At 36.3% G+C, this 17,009-nt stretch overlaps 1 protein-coding gene across 6 annotated transcripts in view; it reads left to right on the top strand.

Annotated features, from left to right (window-relative positions):
- The window catches only part of LOC125267751 (phosphatidylinositol transfer protein beta isoform), a 55,690-nt gene that overhangs the window by 16,102 nt on the left and 22,579 nt on the right, over nucleotides 1-17,009 (top strand). For 2 of the 6 annotated variants that reach the window (XR_007184716.1, XM_048189672.1), the window contains exon 11: nucleotides 13,703-15,253. The exons of 1 other annotated variant lie outside the window; for it this stretch is intronic. Coding sequence is in view for 3 of the 5 variants with exons in the window: in XM_048189672.1 (XP_048045629.1) it covers nucleotides 13,703-13,750 (48 nt within the window). In the remaining 2 variants the exon portion in view is untranslated. Of the gene's footprint in view, nucleotides 1-3,356; nucleotides 3,635-13,702; nucleotides 15,254-17,009 lie in introns of those variants that run through there. 3 more of the 6 variants (XM_048189671.1, XM_048189674.1, XR_007184717.1) reach the window with 2 other exon arrangements.

Here is a 17,009-nt window from a genome sequence, read left to right as displayed (position 1 = left end):
GTTAATAACTTTTGTAGGGGTGTACGATACATCTACCATAATAAGCATTTTTTTTTTTTTAAATATAATAATTTAATAACATAAAACGTAGCATAAAATGCTGTTCCTTGAGGATCACTTATAATGTTAATAACATTTTTATCACACACACAAAAAAACATATATGCAGAAAAATGATTATTTTCAACCCTCATTCTGAGCCTCTGTCAGAATGATATGCTTTTTTTTAACGAGCAGCTCCTTTAAAGGTGCTCTAGAATCAAAAATTGAATTTACCTCGGCATAGTTGAATAACAAGAGTTCAGTACATGGAAATGACATACAGTGAGTCTCAAACTCCATTGTTTCCTGCTTCTTATATAAATCTCATTTGTTTAAAAGACCTCCGAAGAACAGGCGAATCTCAACATAACACCGACTGTTACGTAACAGTTGGGATCATTAATATGTACGCCCCCAATATTTGCATATGCCAGCCCATGTTCAAGGCATTAGACAAGGGCAGCCAGTATTACCGTCTGGATCTGTGCACAGCTGAATCATCAGACTAGGTAAGCAAGCAAGAACAATAGCGAAAAAATGGCAGATGGAGCGATAATAACTGATCCATCTATCCATGATAACATGATATTTTTAGTGATATTTGTAAATTGTCTTTATAAATGTTTCGTTAGCATGTTGCTAATGTACTGTTAAATGTGGTTAAAGTTACCATCGTTTCTTACTGTATTCACAGAGACAAGAGCGCCGTCGCTATTTTCATTTTTAAACACTTGCAGTCTGTATAATTCATAAACACAACTTCATTCTTTATAAATCTCTCCAACAGTGTGTAATGTTAGCTTTAGCCACGAAGCACAGCCTCAAACTCATTCAGAATCAAATGTAAACATCCAAATAAATACTATACTCACATGATCCGACGCATGCATGCAGCATGCATGACGAACATCTTGTAAAGATCCATTTGAGGGTTATATTAGCTGTGTGAACTTTGTAAATGCACTGTATCATAGTTGAGAGCTCGGGGGGGCAGGGAGCGCGTGATTTAAAGGGGCCGCAGCCTGAATCGGTGCATAGTTAATGATGCCCCAAAATAAGCAGTTAAAAAAAATTATTAAAAATAATCTATGGGGTATTTTGAGCTGAAACTTCACAGACACATTCAGGGGACACCTTAGACTTATATTACATCTTGTAAAAACTGGTTCTAGGGCACCTTTAAGACTTGTCAGTAAACAGCCACTGTTATGATTGTTTAACATTATTGCTTTGGAAAAAGTATCCTCGCCCCCCGGGGCGGTACACAAACAAAATGCTGAGTAGTTAATTTAATTCTACCTTAAAATAATATTAAAGTCGAGCATGTATTTCTAAATGCCAAAATGTCGTAAATCCAGTACATTTAATCAAATTACCTCATCATTTGCATTCAAAAACGACTGTATCCACAGAAGCAGCATGGATATGATAGATTGCGTGCAGATTCTGCTGCCTTAAATCACGCTAAATTACTGTCGTTCTCGACAATGCACCTTTGTAAAAGTGGAGATTTAGCACTTACTCGCATGAAGAACAAATATAGACACAGATAGTGGATTGATATCGATTTAAGACTCAAACTTTCTTCGATACAAAAACATACCTTGTATGAGTTCTTGTATTTAATATTGATAACGAGCAAGAATGCAATTGTTCCCAAACATCCACATGACTGCAAACGTGACATTATTATACAACAGGTCAAAAAATAAAACATACATTTTAAACACAGTAGTAGTCTATTTACTGTATTTTGCAATGAAATAATAGTTTTAACGAAAACCACAGCAGAACTACAACACACGTTTAACAAATCGTGAGAGTCAATGATTCAATGATTCATTCACAGCCACTTGCTTCATTACTGAATGAATGACTCAATGACTCACTCATAAAAACAGTGACTTGCTGCCACCTGCTGGCGGTTTTAGTTTAATGTTTAAAAGTTTTACTTAATTTTACCATCATTGCATATTTCTCTATTTAACAGTGTTTATTTAAAACTTTATTTATTTTATAAAATTATTCATAAAGGTAAAAAAAAATGCACTGGAAAATCAATTTAGGGGGCAAATATTGTCCCTTAATGGAAAAGGTGTGACTGCAGTCGAAATGGAAGAGAGGATTGAAAGGAGCGATTGCTAATGAGAGACGAGCACGACACACGTCTCGAGAGCAGTGGAGCTTTTATTATGCCACAGTCGCTGCTTCCGCTTCTTCCGGTCATATGGTAATATGGTCATCTTCCGGCATATGTTGGGTAACGCAGTGAGCGTATGTGGGGTAACAACGCATGGACACAGTCCGTTTCTTGGTTAAAATTGCTTATTTCTCATGATTTAAACATTCTTGGAAATATTTGAGATAATGTAAGTACACAAGTCAACAAAATATATAACATTGTTCTAGTGGTTTTTGGAAACTTTCATCCAAAAATCTTGCAGATTGTGCCTTTAACATGACGCAATGCTCACATTTTGACAGGTGTCACAGTCGTTAAAGTTACCATGAAATAAAATAGAAAATTCTTTTTTTTTTTTTTTCCAGAATGTTGCAATGTTGTTGTTTTTTTTGTTTTTTTTTAATGATTTATCTGTGCACATCCTTATTATTATTATTTTTTTTTTTTTGCATGTGCACTCGTAATCTTTAATCAAAAATGTTAACCTCCCCCTCACAACAACGATGTCTTTGTGACATATGTCTCGGCAGAGGGTGGGACTATATTTCTTGCACAACTGACAGTAAACTTGCATTCAAATTTGCCTCGATTTAGTTACCTCTTTTTTTTTTTTTAATCGGCCAGCTCTCCCTTTCTTTTTCCCTTGCTTCGTTCCTTCACTTGGTCTACCTGTTCGCAATCGCAGTCAGCGCGCTCGCTGATTGCAATTGCACCTGTTTCTCTTTGTTCTCCTCTCCTGTGCTATTTAACAAGTTTGTTTGCCCATATAATCTTAAAGGTATTAGGTTAGCTAGTTTGGCTTGCTGTCCACTGATGAGGGGCTTGATGAAGCAGCTTCAACTCGAGCTCTGATATACCCCCACAGTGAATAAATATAGGATATGATTACATAGGACAAGGTACCTGAGATGAAGGTGGAGTTTGGGGAGGTGGAGGGATGCTGGAACAGCTGAGACTGAAGAGAGGTAAGCAGCTGCCTATATACTCTGGCTGTTGATTGGAAGATTAGATGGGCTCGCTCCTCCCTAAATTACTTTTAGGAACTTCACTTAATGTCGCCCTGTTTCTGGCCTCTTTGCCAGTTTATTGTTGGACGCGTTATGCTCACGGAATTATTGCTGTTTATCTGCAGTTCAAGAAGTCTGTCAGTAAAGTCGAGTCAAGTCTGTCTTGTCGAGACAGTGTTTCTGTTGGGACGCTGACTGAGGTGCTGTGTGTCTCAGCTGGGGCTGTCCGCTCACTACCTGTCTGCTGCGAGTTCAAGTACGCTGTCTGTGACAAGAGACTTTTCCTGAGTTACCAAGCCTTTTCATGAGTTAATTACCAGTTCTGCATCCTGCTTCATCCTTTCTGCCTTTGGACGGCAGACTGCCTGAGTTATTTATTGAACCGAATAAACCTTTTCTGTTTTCTGTACCTTGCGTTTGGGTCCTCTGTCCGCTCCCTGACAGATATTGATGAAAAGTCGTTAATTTGTTTTTTTGGAGCACATAAAGTATTCTCGTCACTTTATAATATTAAAGTAGAACCAGTGTACTCACATGAACTGTTTTAAATATGTACCTTTCTTGACCTTGAGAAGTTCGGTGACATTGCTGGCAATAGAGGCCTCACTGATTTCATCAAAAATATCTTCATTTTTGTTCCGAAGATTAACAAAAGTCTTATGAGTTTAGGACGACATGAGGGTGAGTAATAAATGACATTATTTTCATTTTTGGGTGAACTAATCCTTTAACTATCCACTTTTTTTAAAGAAAGTTTGTTTTTTCTGCAAATTGAACTTCAGCATTAGATTGTAGATTTAAAGGTTTTTAAATTCACTCCAGCATGTCAAAACTTGTAACTATTAGTGTACTAGTTAGTCTTTTGAATGCATCTGCAAACTGTAACCGCATCGTACTTGGCTTTGAATCCATATGAAGCTTGTAAAAAGCCAGATTTTGTGCACTGGCCTGTAATCGTTTGCCTAGAGACCACCCACCCTTCAGTATGAATCCAGACAGAACAAAAATAGCATTGTCTTGTGGCGCTTCCAAACCTAGCATGCTTGCTGAGTTTCTTTGGAGTGCAGTCCAAATGCAGTTCTTCTGCCATACACTGACGAATAATGGCTAGATGAAAGCAGAAGGGAGAGGGAAAGAAAAGAAACTGGAAAGAAAGATGAGATGAAATTGAGCAGATGGAGGTATTTAGTTTTTCATAACCCTTGATGGAGTTGTCCAAAGGATTGACAGACTCTGTTTTGAATTTCAGATGTATCAATATTCAGATATATGTTGAAAATGTATTTATTTATTCAAATTTATGTATGTAGTGTCTATAAAAGGATTTTGCACAATGTATTGTTGGGTCATTCTAGAATTGGTGGCACATGCTGTCACTCACTTTGAAAATGGCAAAAAATTAAACAATGTACACAGTTCCTTTAGAAAACCTTGTTTTAATATAATGTGGGAATACTATATATGATCTATATCTATATCTTGAAAGTCTCCTACCTAGTCCACATTATAAAGAAGTCTACAAAATATATTTGTGGGAGGTGTGTGTACACATCGTAGTCAGCATTTCTGTCCATCTGAAAGTTTCACAGACATAACTTGAAAACTATCTGAAATATGTAATTGTGTTTGTATATGAATATTTACTTCAAAGTGGCCCAAACTTTGCATATCTTTCAAAGATTTTACGTTTTCATTAACCTCAAACTCTGTCAGATGTAACGTCTGACTCTTGGAAATTGCGTTTAAAAAAAACAACTAATCTGGGGTGCGCTTCCCAAAGGCATTGTTAGCTAACTATGGTCGCAAGTTCCATCGTTACCAGCATGGTTCAAAGATTTGGTGTTCCCCAAAACCATAGTTCCTATGAACATTCGCAAACCGCATCGCAAAGTTGTGTGATTTGAACTAAGTCTCTCGACCTTTGGTTGGAAACATAGGGCCAGATCTGCTAATAGTGCAAACCCTCTTTTGCCGTTAAAAAATGACTTCCAGGAAGACATGCAGTGCAAAATTAGCACTGAAAAGGCATAGACAGTTTTTTTTTTTTTTTTGCGGCTTACTTTATTGCTTATGCATTTGTAGCAGTTTCCCTTTCAGATGCAAAATTTATGGGAGGAGAATATATAAATGAATCATGCAAGGTGATTTACTAAAGTTTGCGCTAGACAATTTACTGGTATTTGCGCCATTATTTACCACGCTTAAAAAGCATGTTTTAAACCAGTTGCAAATTTGCGCTGCTCTTGGTATATTGCGTTTGTCATTATGGAAATTATGGTTCCTTTGAGATTTTTTTCTATGGGGTTTTATAATGGGTTATAAATTGAAAAACCCCAAGGAAAATCTCGAACGAACCAGTGGCGAATTAAACTTCTGGGTTCTGATGTCATACATACACCACTCTATTACTCCACCACCTGTGTAACGTCATTAACTATATTGTTGAACCAATGTGGTTCGAACAACGGATGTGTGACAAAGTTACTACGTTTTCGGGAAACATTTGTGACTAGCTAGTTAGTTTCTCCAACAATGCATTGTGCTATGGTGTTTAAGCTGTTTTTACAAAGTTATAATTTTTGCAAAGCTTTTTTCCATTTGTCTGTGCAATATGCATCAGATGGAATTGGTGATTGTGTGTTATTGACCACTGTTAAAGGGTTTGTTCACCCAAAAATGAAAATTCTGTCATCATTTACTCACCCTCATGTCGTTCCAAAACCGTAAGACTTTTGTTCATATTCGAAACATAAATGAAATATCTTCTCCATTGACAGTCTTAGCAACTACCATTTTGACACTTCAAAAAGTTAATAAAGGGAAAAACTATGAATTGACCAGTTTAGTCCAAATTTTCTAAAGAGACACAATCGCTTTATATGATAAACAGATTTAGTTTAGGCTTTTTATGTTTATTCAGAGTTTCTGTTCAGACTTGCACAGAGTAAACAGTTTAGATTGACCTGGGGAGACCAGCCCCAAATGTGATACTTTTACAAGGACAATAAAACATGGTGTAATAGTTTTGTGATTTTGTCCCTTTTTAAGTTCAAAGCAATCCTCCCACAAACACACTCCATTAAACTGGTGAGAAGGAAATTCTAAATAAACAAATTTGTTGTTGAATTTTGATGGAAAATATTTGATCTATGACTGATAATGTGTAGACTTTAAAGGGGTTAGTTCACCCAAAAATGGAAATTACCCCATGATTTACTCACCTTCAAGCCATCCTAGGTGTATATGACTATCTTCTTTCAGATGAATACAATCAGAGTTATATGAAATAATTTCCTGGCTCTCCTAAGCTTTATAATGGTGGTAAATGGAAGATGAGATTTTGAAGCATAAAATAAGTGCATCCATCCCTCATAGAAGATAACCACACGGCTCCGGGTGGTTAATAAAGTTCTTCTGAAGCAAAGGATGTGTTTATGTAAGAAAAATATACATATTTAAAACTTTAAAAATTAAAATAATTAGCTTCTGACAGACAGCCTTATGCATCATTTTACAGCGAAAGAGTGAACTCTGACCTGACGCATGACGCACTGACAAACGCGGAAGTGCAGAGGATGGAGCAAAATAAAACACCGGTCACGAATTAAAAGTCTAAAACAAGAAATTTAAAGAGAAATGTCTGAGAATTTCAATATAGGAGAAGAGGAACTTGTTGCCCAGCCCTGTTTGTTTGAACAGTGAGAGGTATCAAAGCTTACGCTACTCCTACATCGCATAAAGGGTTACTCTTTTGCCGTAAGTCGACGTGTGTACTGCTGTCTGCCGGAAGCCAGTTTTTCTTACACAAATGCATTGCTTTGCTTCAGAAGACCTTTATTAACCCACCGGAGCTGTGTGGTTATCTTTTATAATGGATGGATGCACTTTTTTGGGCTTCAAAATCTCATCCTCTATTTACTGCCATTATAAAGCTTGGGAGAGCCAACTCCGATTGTATTCATCTGAAAGAAGAAAGTCATATTCACCTAGGATGGCTTGAGGGCGAGTATATCATGGGATAATTTTCATTTTTGGGTGAACTATCCCTTTAAAATATTCCATGTTAAATGTACACATGGTTTTTGGCAGAGGTAGCCAAAGTACAGTGGGTACGGAAAGTATTCAGACCCCCTTAAATTTTTCACTCTTTGTTATATTGCAGCCATTTGCTAAAATCATTTAAGTTCATTTTTTTTTTCCTCATTAATGTACACACAGCACCCCATATTGACAGAAAAACACAGAATTGTTGACATTTTTGCAGATTTATTATAAAAGAAAAACTGAAATATCACATGGTCCTAAGTAGGGGTGTGACGAGACTAAAAGGTGACGAGATTTCTCGTCGAGGGGAAAAGAAGTCTCGTGATGTTGCCATGACAGAGTCGTTAGGATGATTAGGAAAGAATATGCCACCGCTACATTTACATTATGCATCCACTGTCGTTTTGCTTTGTATTTAAATGAAAAACATTTTAATTCAGTTGGATAACGGTCGCAGCCGCTCCATATTTACAGAGTTACGCGCGATCGCTGAAAGTGAAAGTAAACACAAGCGTGCATTCAAACGCGATTTCAATACCCCGCATTTCGAAAGCGGCTCCCTGATGAATGCAAATATCTTCCAATATGAAAGCTATTTTAGGCTGGGCAGTGTAGTTGTAACCATCTCTTAGCTCTGTATCAAAGAAAAATTTGGTCTTATTTGCACTTTGAATATTGAGAGAGTGTGATTATGGTTGCACTTACTGTAAAGTGTTACCATAAAAAACAGTTTTCTCTTAATCTTATTAAGCACAAACAATAAGGTTTCATTTGTTAACATTAGTTAATGCACTGTGAACTAACAATGAATGACTATTTTTATTAACTAACATAAACAAAGATTAATAAACACTGTAGCAAATATATTGCTCATTGTTAGTTGATGTTGGTTAATTAATGTTAATAAATGAGACCTTATTGTAAAGTGTTACCATTTTTATTCATACTGTTTTATTTCTATGATCAGTTTGTGGAAAGGAGTTCAGTTAGGAGGTCAAAAGTTGTAGAAGCTCACAAATCATGTACAGTAAGGTCTGAAGAGACTGAAATCATACAGGAGAGAAGTCAGTCAGTTGAGTTAGTGGCAAAACCTTTTACAGTATTGAGTATTGTTGTCTTTTACTGCATATGATAATTCATACTCAGAAAGTAGAACTGAAATGACATTCATTACAAGATGATTAGTTAAAACATTTCAAATACACCTGCAGACTATTTTTTCTAGTCATGTATTTCGCCATTGAGGATTTCTTAAAAATAGCGTGTAAAAATCTTGTCTCATCTTGTCTCGTGAACTCAATCTCGAGTCTCGTCTCGTCTCGTGAGATACCCGTCTCGTCACACCCCTAGTCCTAAGTATTCAGACCCTTTGCTCAGTATTTAGTAGAAGCACCCTTTTGATCTAATACAGCCATGATTCTTTTTGGGAAAGATGCAATAAGTTTTTCACACCTGGATTTGGGGATCCTCTGCCATTCCTCCTTGCAGATCCTCTCCAGTTCTGTCAGGTTGGATGGTAAACGTTGGTGGACAGCCATTTTTAGGTCTCTCCAGAGATGCTCAATTGGGTTTAAGTCAGGGCTCTGGTTGGGCCATTCAAGAACAGTCACAGACTTGTTGTGAAGCCACTCCTTCGTTATTTTAGCTGTGTGCTTAGGGTCATTGTCTTGTTGGAAGGTAAACCTTCGGCCCAATCTGAGGTCCTGAGCACTCTGGAGAAGGTTTTCATCCAGGATATCCCTGTACTTGGCCGCATTCATCTTTCCCTCGATTGCAACCAGTCGTCCTGTCCCTGCAGCTGAAAAACACCCCCACAGCATGATGCTGCCACCACCATGCTTCACTGTTGGGACTGTATTGGACAGGTGATGAGCAGTGCCTGGTTTTCTCCACACATACCGCTTAGAATTAAGGCCAAAAAGTTCTATCTTGGTCTCATCAGACCAGAGAATCTTATTTCTCACCATCTTGGAGTCCTTCAGGTGTTTTTTTTTTTTTTAGCAAACTCCATGCGGGCTTTCATGTGTCTTGCACTGAGGAGAGGCTTCCGCCGGGCCACTCTGCCATAAAGCCCCGACTGGTGGAGGGCTGCAGTGAGGGTTGACTTTCTACAACTTTCTCCCATCTCCCGACTGCATCTCTGGAGCTCAGCCACAGTGATCTTTGGGTTCTTCTCCCCAAGGCTCTTCTCCCCTGATAGCTCAATTTGGCCGGACGGCCAGCTCTAGGATGGGTTCTGGTCATCCCAAACGTCTTCCACTTAAGGATTATGGAGACCACTGTGCTCTTAGGAACCTTAAGTGCAGCAGAATTTTTTTTTGTAACCTTGGCCAGATCTGTGCCTTGCCACAATTCTGTCTCTGAGCTCTTCAGGCAGTTCCTTTGACCTCATGATTCTCATTTGCTCTGACATGCACTGTGAGCTGTAAGGTCTTATATAGACAGGTGTGTGGCTTTCCTAATGAAGTCCAATCAGTATAATCAAACACAGCTGGACTCAAATGAAGGTGTAGAACCATCTCAAGGATGATCAGAAGAAATGGACAGCACCTGAGTTAAATATATGAGTGTCACAGCAAAGGGTCTGAATACTTAGGGCCATGTGATATTTCAGTTTTTCTTTTTTAATCTGCAAAAATGTCAACAATTCTGTGTTTTTCTGTCAATATGGGGTGCTGTGGAGGTGAGGAAAAAAATGAACTTAAATGATTTTAGCAAATGGCTGCAATGTAACAAAGAGTGAAAAATTTAAGGGGGTCTGAATATTTTCCGTACCCACTGTATATTTATTCATTTATTTTGTTTGTTTCAAGTCAGTCAAATCAAACTGTCTAAAAGAAAACATTTGTTATGTTGTGACCTCAGTGCGACATCATCTCCTATCAGAAATGATCTAGGATGCGTAAAGGATTTTTTGACAAATATTTTATAATTCTTACATTAAGTCACCAAAACAAATAAATGAGGAACAAAATCACAATGGCTCCATGGCTCATCCTTGTCACTAATATGCAAGGTAAAGAAAAAAATTAAAAAATTCAACTGTCCTACAGACAAAAATATATTTTTAATAAAAGCAATAACTGCAAAGTACAGTTTCAAGGTCAGCAAGAAATATTTATGCACAGTAAATTTCCCCAGTTCACATTTATTTATTGCATTGTCAATAAATAAATAAAATCTGTATATAATACTTTACTTCACATTTTAATCTTGACATTAGTTTATCACAGTGGAAATGTATCTGCAGCATGTTTTTTAACAAGAAGACACTCACCCATTACCAAGTAATAGAATTCCTTCAGAGAGCAATTTTTGTTGTCTGTAGAGGGTGAATGGATAAAAGGTAGAATATCTGGTCCATTGCCTGGGAAAAGAATGTCTGTTATTGACTAACAGTGACTCAGTCCAACCTCTGTGCGACACTAACAGAATGTCTGTGGTTTTCTGGGGCTCTAACAGTCTGTGCGCGCTTGATGTGTGTCGAGCATGTGTGGCATGCTTCAACTTTCATGAGGACTTATTAACATACAAATGGATTTCTGTGCTTGAAAAGCACCTGTGCCATGATTCCAAATGAGGAATGGACGGGTTAGTTCCCACTGCTTTCTGCTCAGGTGATATTAACGTTTGTCTGTTTAAGAATTCTTATCGAGCACCACCAATTTCAGCCAGTAATTGGCTTTGTTACGACTTGAGCTCAAGGTCCTGAACTCAAGTCTGTTCTTCCTGTCATTTGCACAGAAATACACACACATACACACCCACACAAAAATGTATTGAAAGACGTCTCTATGCTCATTAAGGCTGCATATATTTGATAAAAAAAAATACAATAAAACAGTAATACTGTGAAATATTATTACAATTTCTAGGAACTGCTTTCTATTTGAATATTTTAAAAATGTAATTTATTCCTGTGATGCAAAGCTGAATTTTCAGCATCATTGCTCCAGTTCTGTCATGACAACTCTCAGAGAGATTGGCATGGTAATGGATATGGCAATGTTAATGTATTTGGTCTTAGCAGAATAGATCTGCTACACTGCTGCTGCTGCAGAGCAAGTACTGAGACTTGCTGCTGCCAATACATTCAAAAACATTGCTTTGAGCATGTAAGACATGCTGCTGCTGCACATATAACATACATGAAATAACCCCTGTAGCAGATCTATACAGGTGGAGCTGGGGAAGGTGGAGGGTTTCTGAAAGCGCACTGCAGACAGCTAACAGCAAACACTACCAGTATTTGAATGTTGAGCCGCAGCTCATTGGCCACTGATGCAGCAGCAACCAATCAGCTGCACAATGTGGATAGTGATGTGATTGCTGCCAAAATCAGTCTGCATCATCTAGAGTTTCATGACAGAACCTGGTATTCTTCAGTGTCATGTGTTCCCTCAGAAATCATTCTAATATGCTGATTTGGTGCTCAAGAAACATTTCTTATTAATATCAATGTTGAAAACAGTTGTGCTGCTTAATATTTATGGTGAAAACTGTACCATCCAAAGGTTTGGGGTATGTATGAGTTAAAAAAAAGGAGAAAGAAAGAAAGAAATTCTTTTAAATTGCACATTATATTGATCAAAAGTGACGGTAAAGACATTTATAATAGGGATGCACCAATATGAAAATTTTTGCCGATACTGATAACTCATAATTATTTATATTTGAAAGCTGATAACTAATATATATATATAGGCTGATAAATCTGAATCCAAATTTTTATATTATTTTTGAGAGCCTGATTACAAAGATAAAAGTTTCATCATTAAAAGCCATGTCCCAAGCACACAATTATAATGTTCTCATTATAATTTTATGTAGCTTATATGACAGACTTGTGCTGCACATGTTGCACTTAAAGGATTAGTTCACTTTCAAATAAAATTTTCCTGATAATTTACTCACCCCCATGTCATCCAAGATGTTCATGTCTTTCTTTCGTCAGTCGAAAAGAAATGAAGGTTTTTGATGAAAACCTTCCAGGATTTTTCTCCTTATAGTGGACTTCAATGTTCTCCAAACGGTTGAAGGTCAAAATGACAGTTTCAGTGCAACTTCAAAGGGCTTTAAACGATACCAGACGAGGAATAAGGGTCTTATCTAGCGAAACGCTCGGTCATTTAAAAAAAAAAAAAAAATGTAAATGTATATGCTTTATATAAACAAATGATCGCCTTCCAAGTGGTTCCACCAAACCGCACTTTCGTATTCTTCAAAAAGCTTACGCTGTATGTCCTACGCCTTCCCTATGCTACTTATGGAACGAACACAGTGCCAGTTCCATTTTTTCCACAAGTAGAATAGGGAAGGCATAGAACATACAACGTAAGCTTTTTGAATAATATGAAAGTGCGGTTTTGGTGGAACCACTTAAGGCAATCATTTGTGTTTATAAAGCATATACAGTTGTATCTTTTTTTTTTTTTTTTTAAAGTGTTTAAAGCCCTTTTGAAGCTGCACTGAAACTGTAATTTTGACCTTAGACCATTTGGAGGCCATTGAAGTCCACTATAAGGAGAATAATCCTTGAATGTTTTCATCAAAAACCTTGAAGACTGAAGAAAGAAGGACATGGACATCTTGGTAAATTATGAGAAATTTTATTTGAAAGTGAACTAATCCTTTAACTGTATTTTCCTTTTTGAAGTGACTCAAATCATATTTCAAGCAATTCAAACCCATCATGGTTAACAGTGCGCATCTGAAGTGTCTCAGCTGAAGGAAATAATCCATTATTAATCGGCTTTAATATATCGGCCATATTTTCTTATTAAAAATGAACATGTGTATATATATCGGCCGATACCGATATGGTGGCCGATATATCATGCATCCGTAATTTATAATGTTACAAACACTTTCTTTTTCAAATAAATGCTGTACATTGAACTTTCTATTTATCAAAGAAATCATGGTTCCCAAAAATATTAAGCAGCAAAAACTGTTTTCAACCTTGATAAGAACCATTATTAATAATTGTGCACCAATAATATTTGAGCACCGAATCAGCATATTACAATGATTTCTAAAAGATCATGCGACACTGAAGTCTAGAAAAATGGCTGCTGAGAATTACATTTTAATATATATTCAAATAGAAAACTTTTTAAACTACTAATATTTCACAATATTAAAAATGCTGGATTGTTTCAACCCATGTTTGGGTCAAATATGGACAAACTCAACCGTTTTTTTAAACCCAAGGGTTGACCCAAACAACAGGTTGAAACAACCCAGCATTTGATCAACACTCAACCTTGTTGAGCATAAGAGACCTTCAAAAACATTAAACATCGTAATTATTCCAAAATTTTGATAAGTAATGTACTTTATATGTTTGTTTTTGTGGTGACTCCATGAGCCAAAATCTATGACTCTGTCCAAACAGAAACATCTCTTTCTACAATTTCTTTTTTAGCTTCGCAAACAAGGTCAAGTGCGAGGAACCAGTGCAGCTGATGAATGAGACCAACCACGACCACAACGGCTGAGGATAATAAACCTGTCCTCAAGAAGAGAGACAACGTTGTCCTGTCCAACTCAAAGCAATTCAACCAATCCCATTAGATTTACTCAATCATGAGCTCTACATTTAGATTTGTTACTGATATTTTAGATATAAACTTCTCTCCCCCATGTGCCTTTATCACAAATGCTGAAGCACTTTTTTTTGGTCTTGTTCATTCACTTGATCATTTAAAGCAGTTTTCCAGCCGTTTCCCTCAGGGCAGGGCCAGGCCATACCGTTAACTTCCTCCGCTCTTGTCTTGTCCTGCCTGGGCTTTATTAAGAGCTGACTTTGGGAACATCCCATTTCCAAACACTCTTCGCTCCAAAGAACACAACTGTACAAGCATATTTATACACACAGATGCGCAAACACTCCCAGGTGCGAATTCCTGTATGGTGATTTCCCCTAAGACGTTTAAGGTTGAAGATTGCTTTCAGTGCGTTTAATCGCATGCTTCTTTTCAAAATCTGTTGTAACACTGGCCTTTTGGAATATTACAGATAGTGTTCAAAGTGTTCAAAGATTATGTTCTATGCTAAAGAAACTGATTAACCAAAAATGAACATTTTGTCGTTTACTTCAGAGAGGTTGGGATGACTTAAGAGTGAATAAATCTTAAGACTTAAAGTGAATAAAAAAGTAAATCTGTATTACATGAACGTTATTAAAGACCCAGTGTTACAGTACATTTGTCAAGGTACTTTTACACTGTTTTCAAGATATGTTCCTCCATGCTTGTACTGACTTGTCCTGCCTTGTTTTTTTATTTTTTTCTCTGTGTATGAAAAGTATCTTTTACCTCATTGAAAACTCTTAAACTAGTCAATTTCCAACTGGCAAAAAATCAAATTTTTGTAATGTAATGCTGGATGCATTTAGAATACAAAAGCAGTATTTTTTAAAAAAATCTAAAAACTGCCTATAGTTTAACATCCTATAATGATCTGCCATACTTTGTGTTTGCAAACTGCATTTAAATATAGTTGAATATTGTTATAAAGATTAAATGAGTTCTGAAGGGGCACCTTTTATAATGTTACTGTCTATGCGATGGTTATATTTAAATTTCGCAAACACATGCTGTCAAGTATACCTGCTTGGATAATCTTTTTTCTGCTTGTTGATGTTTTTTTTTTACATTTCTACTGGTGGGAGAATAAGCAGTAACCTTTTACTCTCATTAACTGTATTTCCTGACTTCAGACAAATGTGTTATCAGAGAGAGAGAGAGAGAGAGTGAGAGAGAGAGAGAAAGAAATAGTATATTGGGACTGGTTATAGACAATATCAAATCAAGTGTTTAGTTCAGAAATCTACTGTTTAATGCTTATAGGAATTAAAATGTGATTCTGAATGCATGTGTGTAAATGCATCTGAAATTCAAAATAGTGAGAATGTTCTTTTTGTGTGTGTTTAAAGATAATGAAATATAGTTGATTAAATTTCAACATAATTTTGCCTCATCGTCTCATTGGTTATTTTTGTGAAGCCAATCATCACTATTATTGCTTTTGACTTTATCAAACCACACAAAACCAGTTCTGTAGTATAGACGGTTTCTGGATCATTTGATTGAATCTAGACGGACTGTTGCAGATTCCAATATTTCTGAACAAATTTTGGCTTATTGAAGCTTTTTATTAATAGGATTAAAATTCTTCACATTTTGCCCATTTATTAAAAAAAAAAGTTTTCATTTATTTAAAAAAAAAAAAAAAAAAAAAACATCCTGAAACAAATTTGTACAAAGAATCCGGACAAAGAATTTCTAACAAATATATTTGCAAAATTATGCAAATATTATTTTCATTGTAAGTTTTTTTCCCCCCTCAGTAGTGGTCTACTGAAGGTTTGTGGGGTTTATAGTCCTTTTCATTAATTATTCATTATTTAGTTATTTTAAATGTGAAGTACAATTCTAAGTATACATTATAGTAGTAAACCGAGTATTTGTTCAGTTGTACTGAATTTCATTAATGTGTATATTGATTTCCATTCTTTGTTTCTGGACTGGATTACATTCGTTACAGTAATGAGAATTTGTTTGTTTTAAATGACCGGTTTAAAAATATGTTCCTGAAAATTGGGCTAATATGAAAATAATAATAATAATAAAAAAAAAAAACATTAATTTATACGAATTAAACAGCTCTTATATACATTCTCAGTTGAATATTTATTATTATTATTATTTAGATGATCATATCAAGTCAGATTTTAACACTCATATCCAATAAGTTTGGAAAACTGAAAGAGTTGGCATAAAGCAAGCAGGAGGAATGTTCAGTCTGGCCACAGATCTCTTGGCTTGCATCTCTATCTCCCCTTTACTGGATGAGCGTCACAGAGAAACAAACTGAGCTGCAGAACAGTCCCTTAGATTGTTTGAAAATGTTTCTAAAGTAGTATATGAGCAACAGCAGAAATCATGTTCTGTCCACTGTGCAAACTGGAACATTTAGGACTGGTTTGTGTTGGAATTTGGATCTCTCGCCCCTCGATGGAACCTTTGCATACAATCCTTAAACAGGCCTTGACAGTTTGTAAAATGAATCTCTTGCTTCTTAATATTGAACTTCTTTAAAATCTCTTCATGGAGATTTTTCATGGCACATGATATTTCAAAACACTTGAATTTCATGATCAAAATCCTTTTATGTGTGATTACTTAATTTTAAAAAAACTATATGTCAATAAACATGAAATTGTTGCATTAAATGAGACAGAAGAGACCGTATAATGATACAGAGAAATGAAACTACTGTAGCACAGCTATGTGGGAAATAGATCTATGACAACAGTCATTAACTGAACTAAAGCCTCTATAGCGGTTCTGACTGACTGCAGTCCTAAGGTCGAGCCCTTAACATGAACAAATCCACTGTGCTAATTTTGGCCTTCTATTAGAGCTGTGATGTACTTCCTGCGGTCCCATGCAGGATGAACCCAGGTCCCAGAGAACATTTCCTGCATGACATGAGATGAGGAAATACTACAAAGTGTCAAAAAAAAAATTTGAACAGTTCACTCTTAGAAGGTTCAGTGTGGTTTTAGAACCCTAAGAACCCTTTATGTCAAAAATGTTCTATATAAGGAGAAATGTTACTTTATTTCAATGGCCCACTTTAGACATTCTTCTAACTATGAGTAACTTTGTTACTACAAAGTAGTAACTATGTCAACTAACTCTCAGTAATTTGCAACTACATGTCAA

Source organism: Megalobrama amblycephala, linkage group LG4 (genome assembly GCF_018812025.1).
Source record: "Megalobrama amblycephala isolate DHTTF-2021 linkage group LG4, ASM1881202v1, whole genome shotgun sequence".
Lineage (NCBI taxonomy): Eukaryota > Metazoa > Chordata > Actinopteri > Cypriniformes > Xenocyprididae > Megalobrama > Megalobrama amblycephala.
The sequence above is the reverse complement of the archived record's forward strand: the minus strand, read 5'-3'. Positions and strand labels throughout refer to the sequence as shown.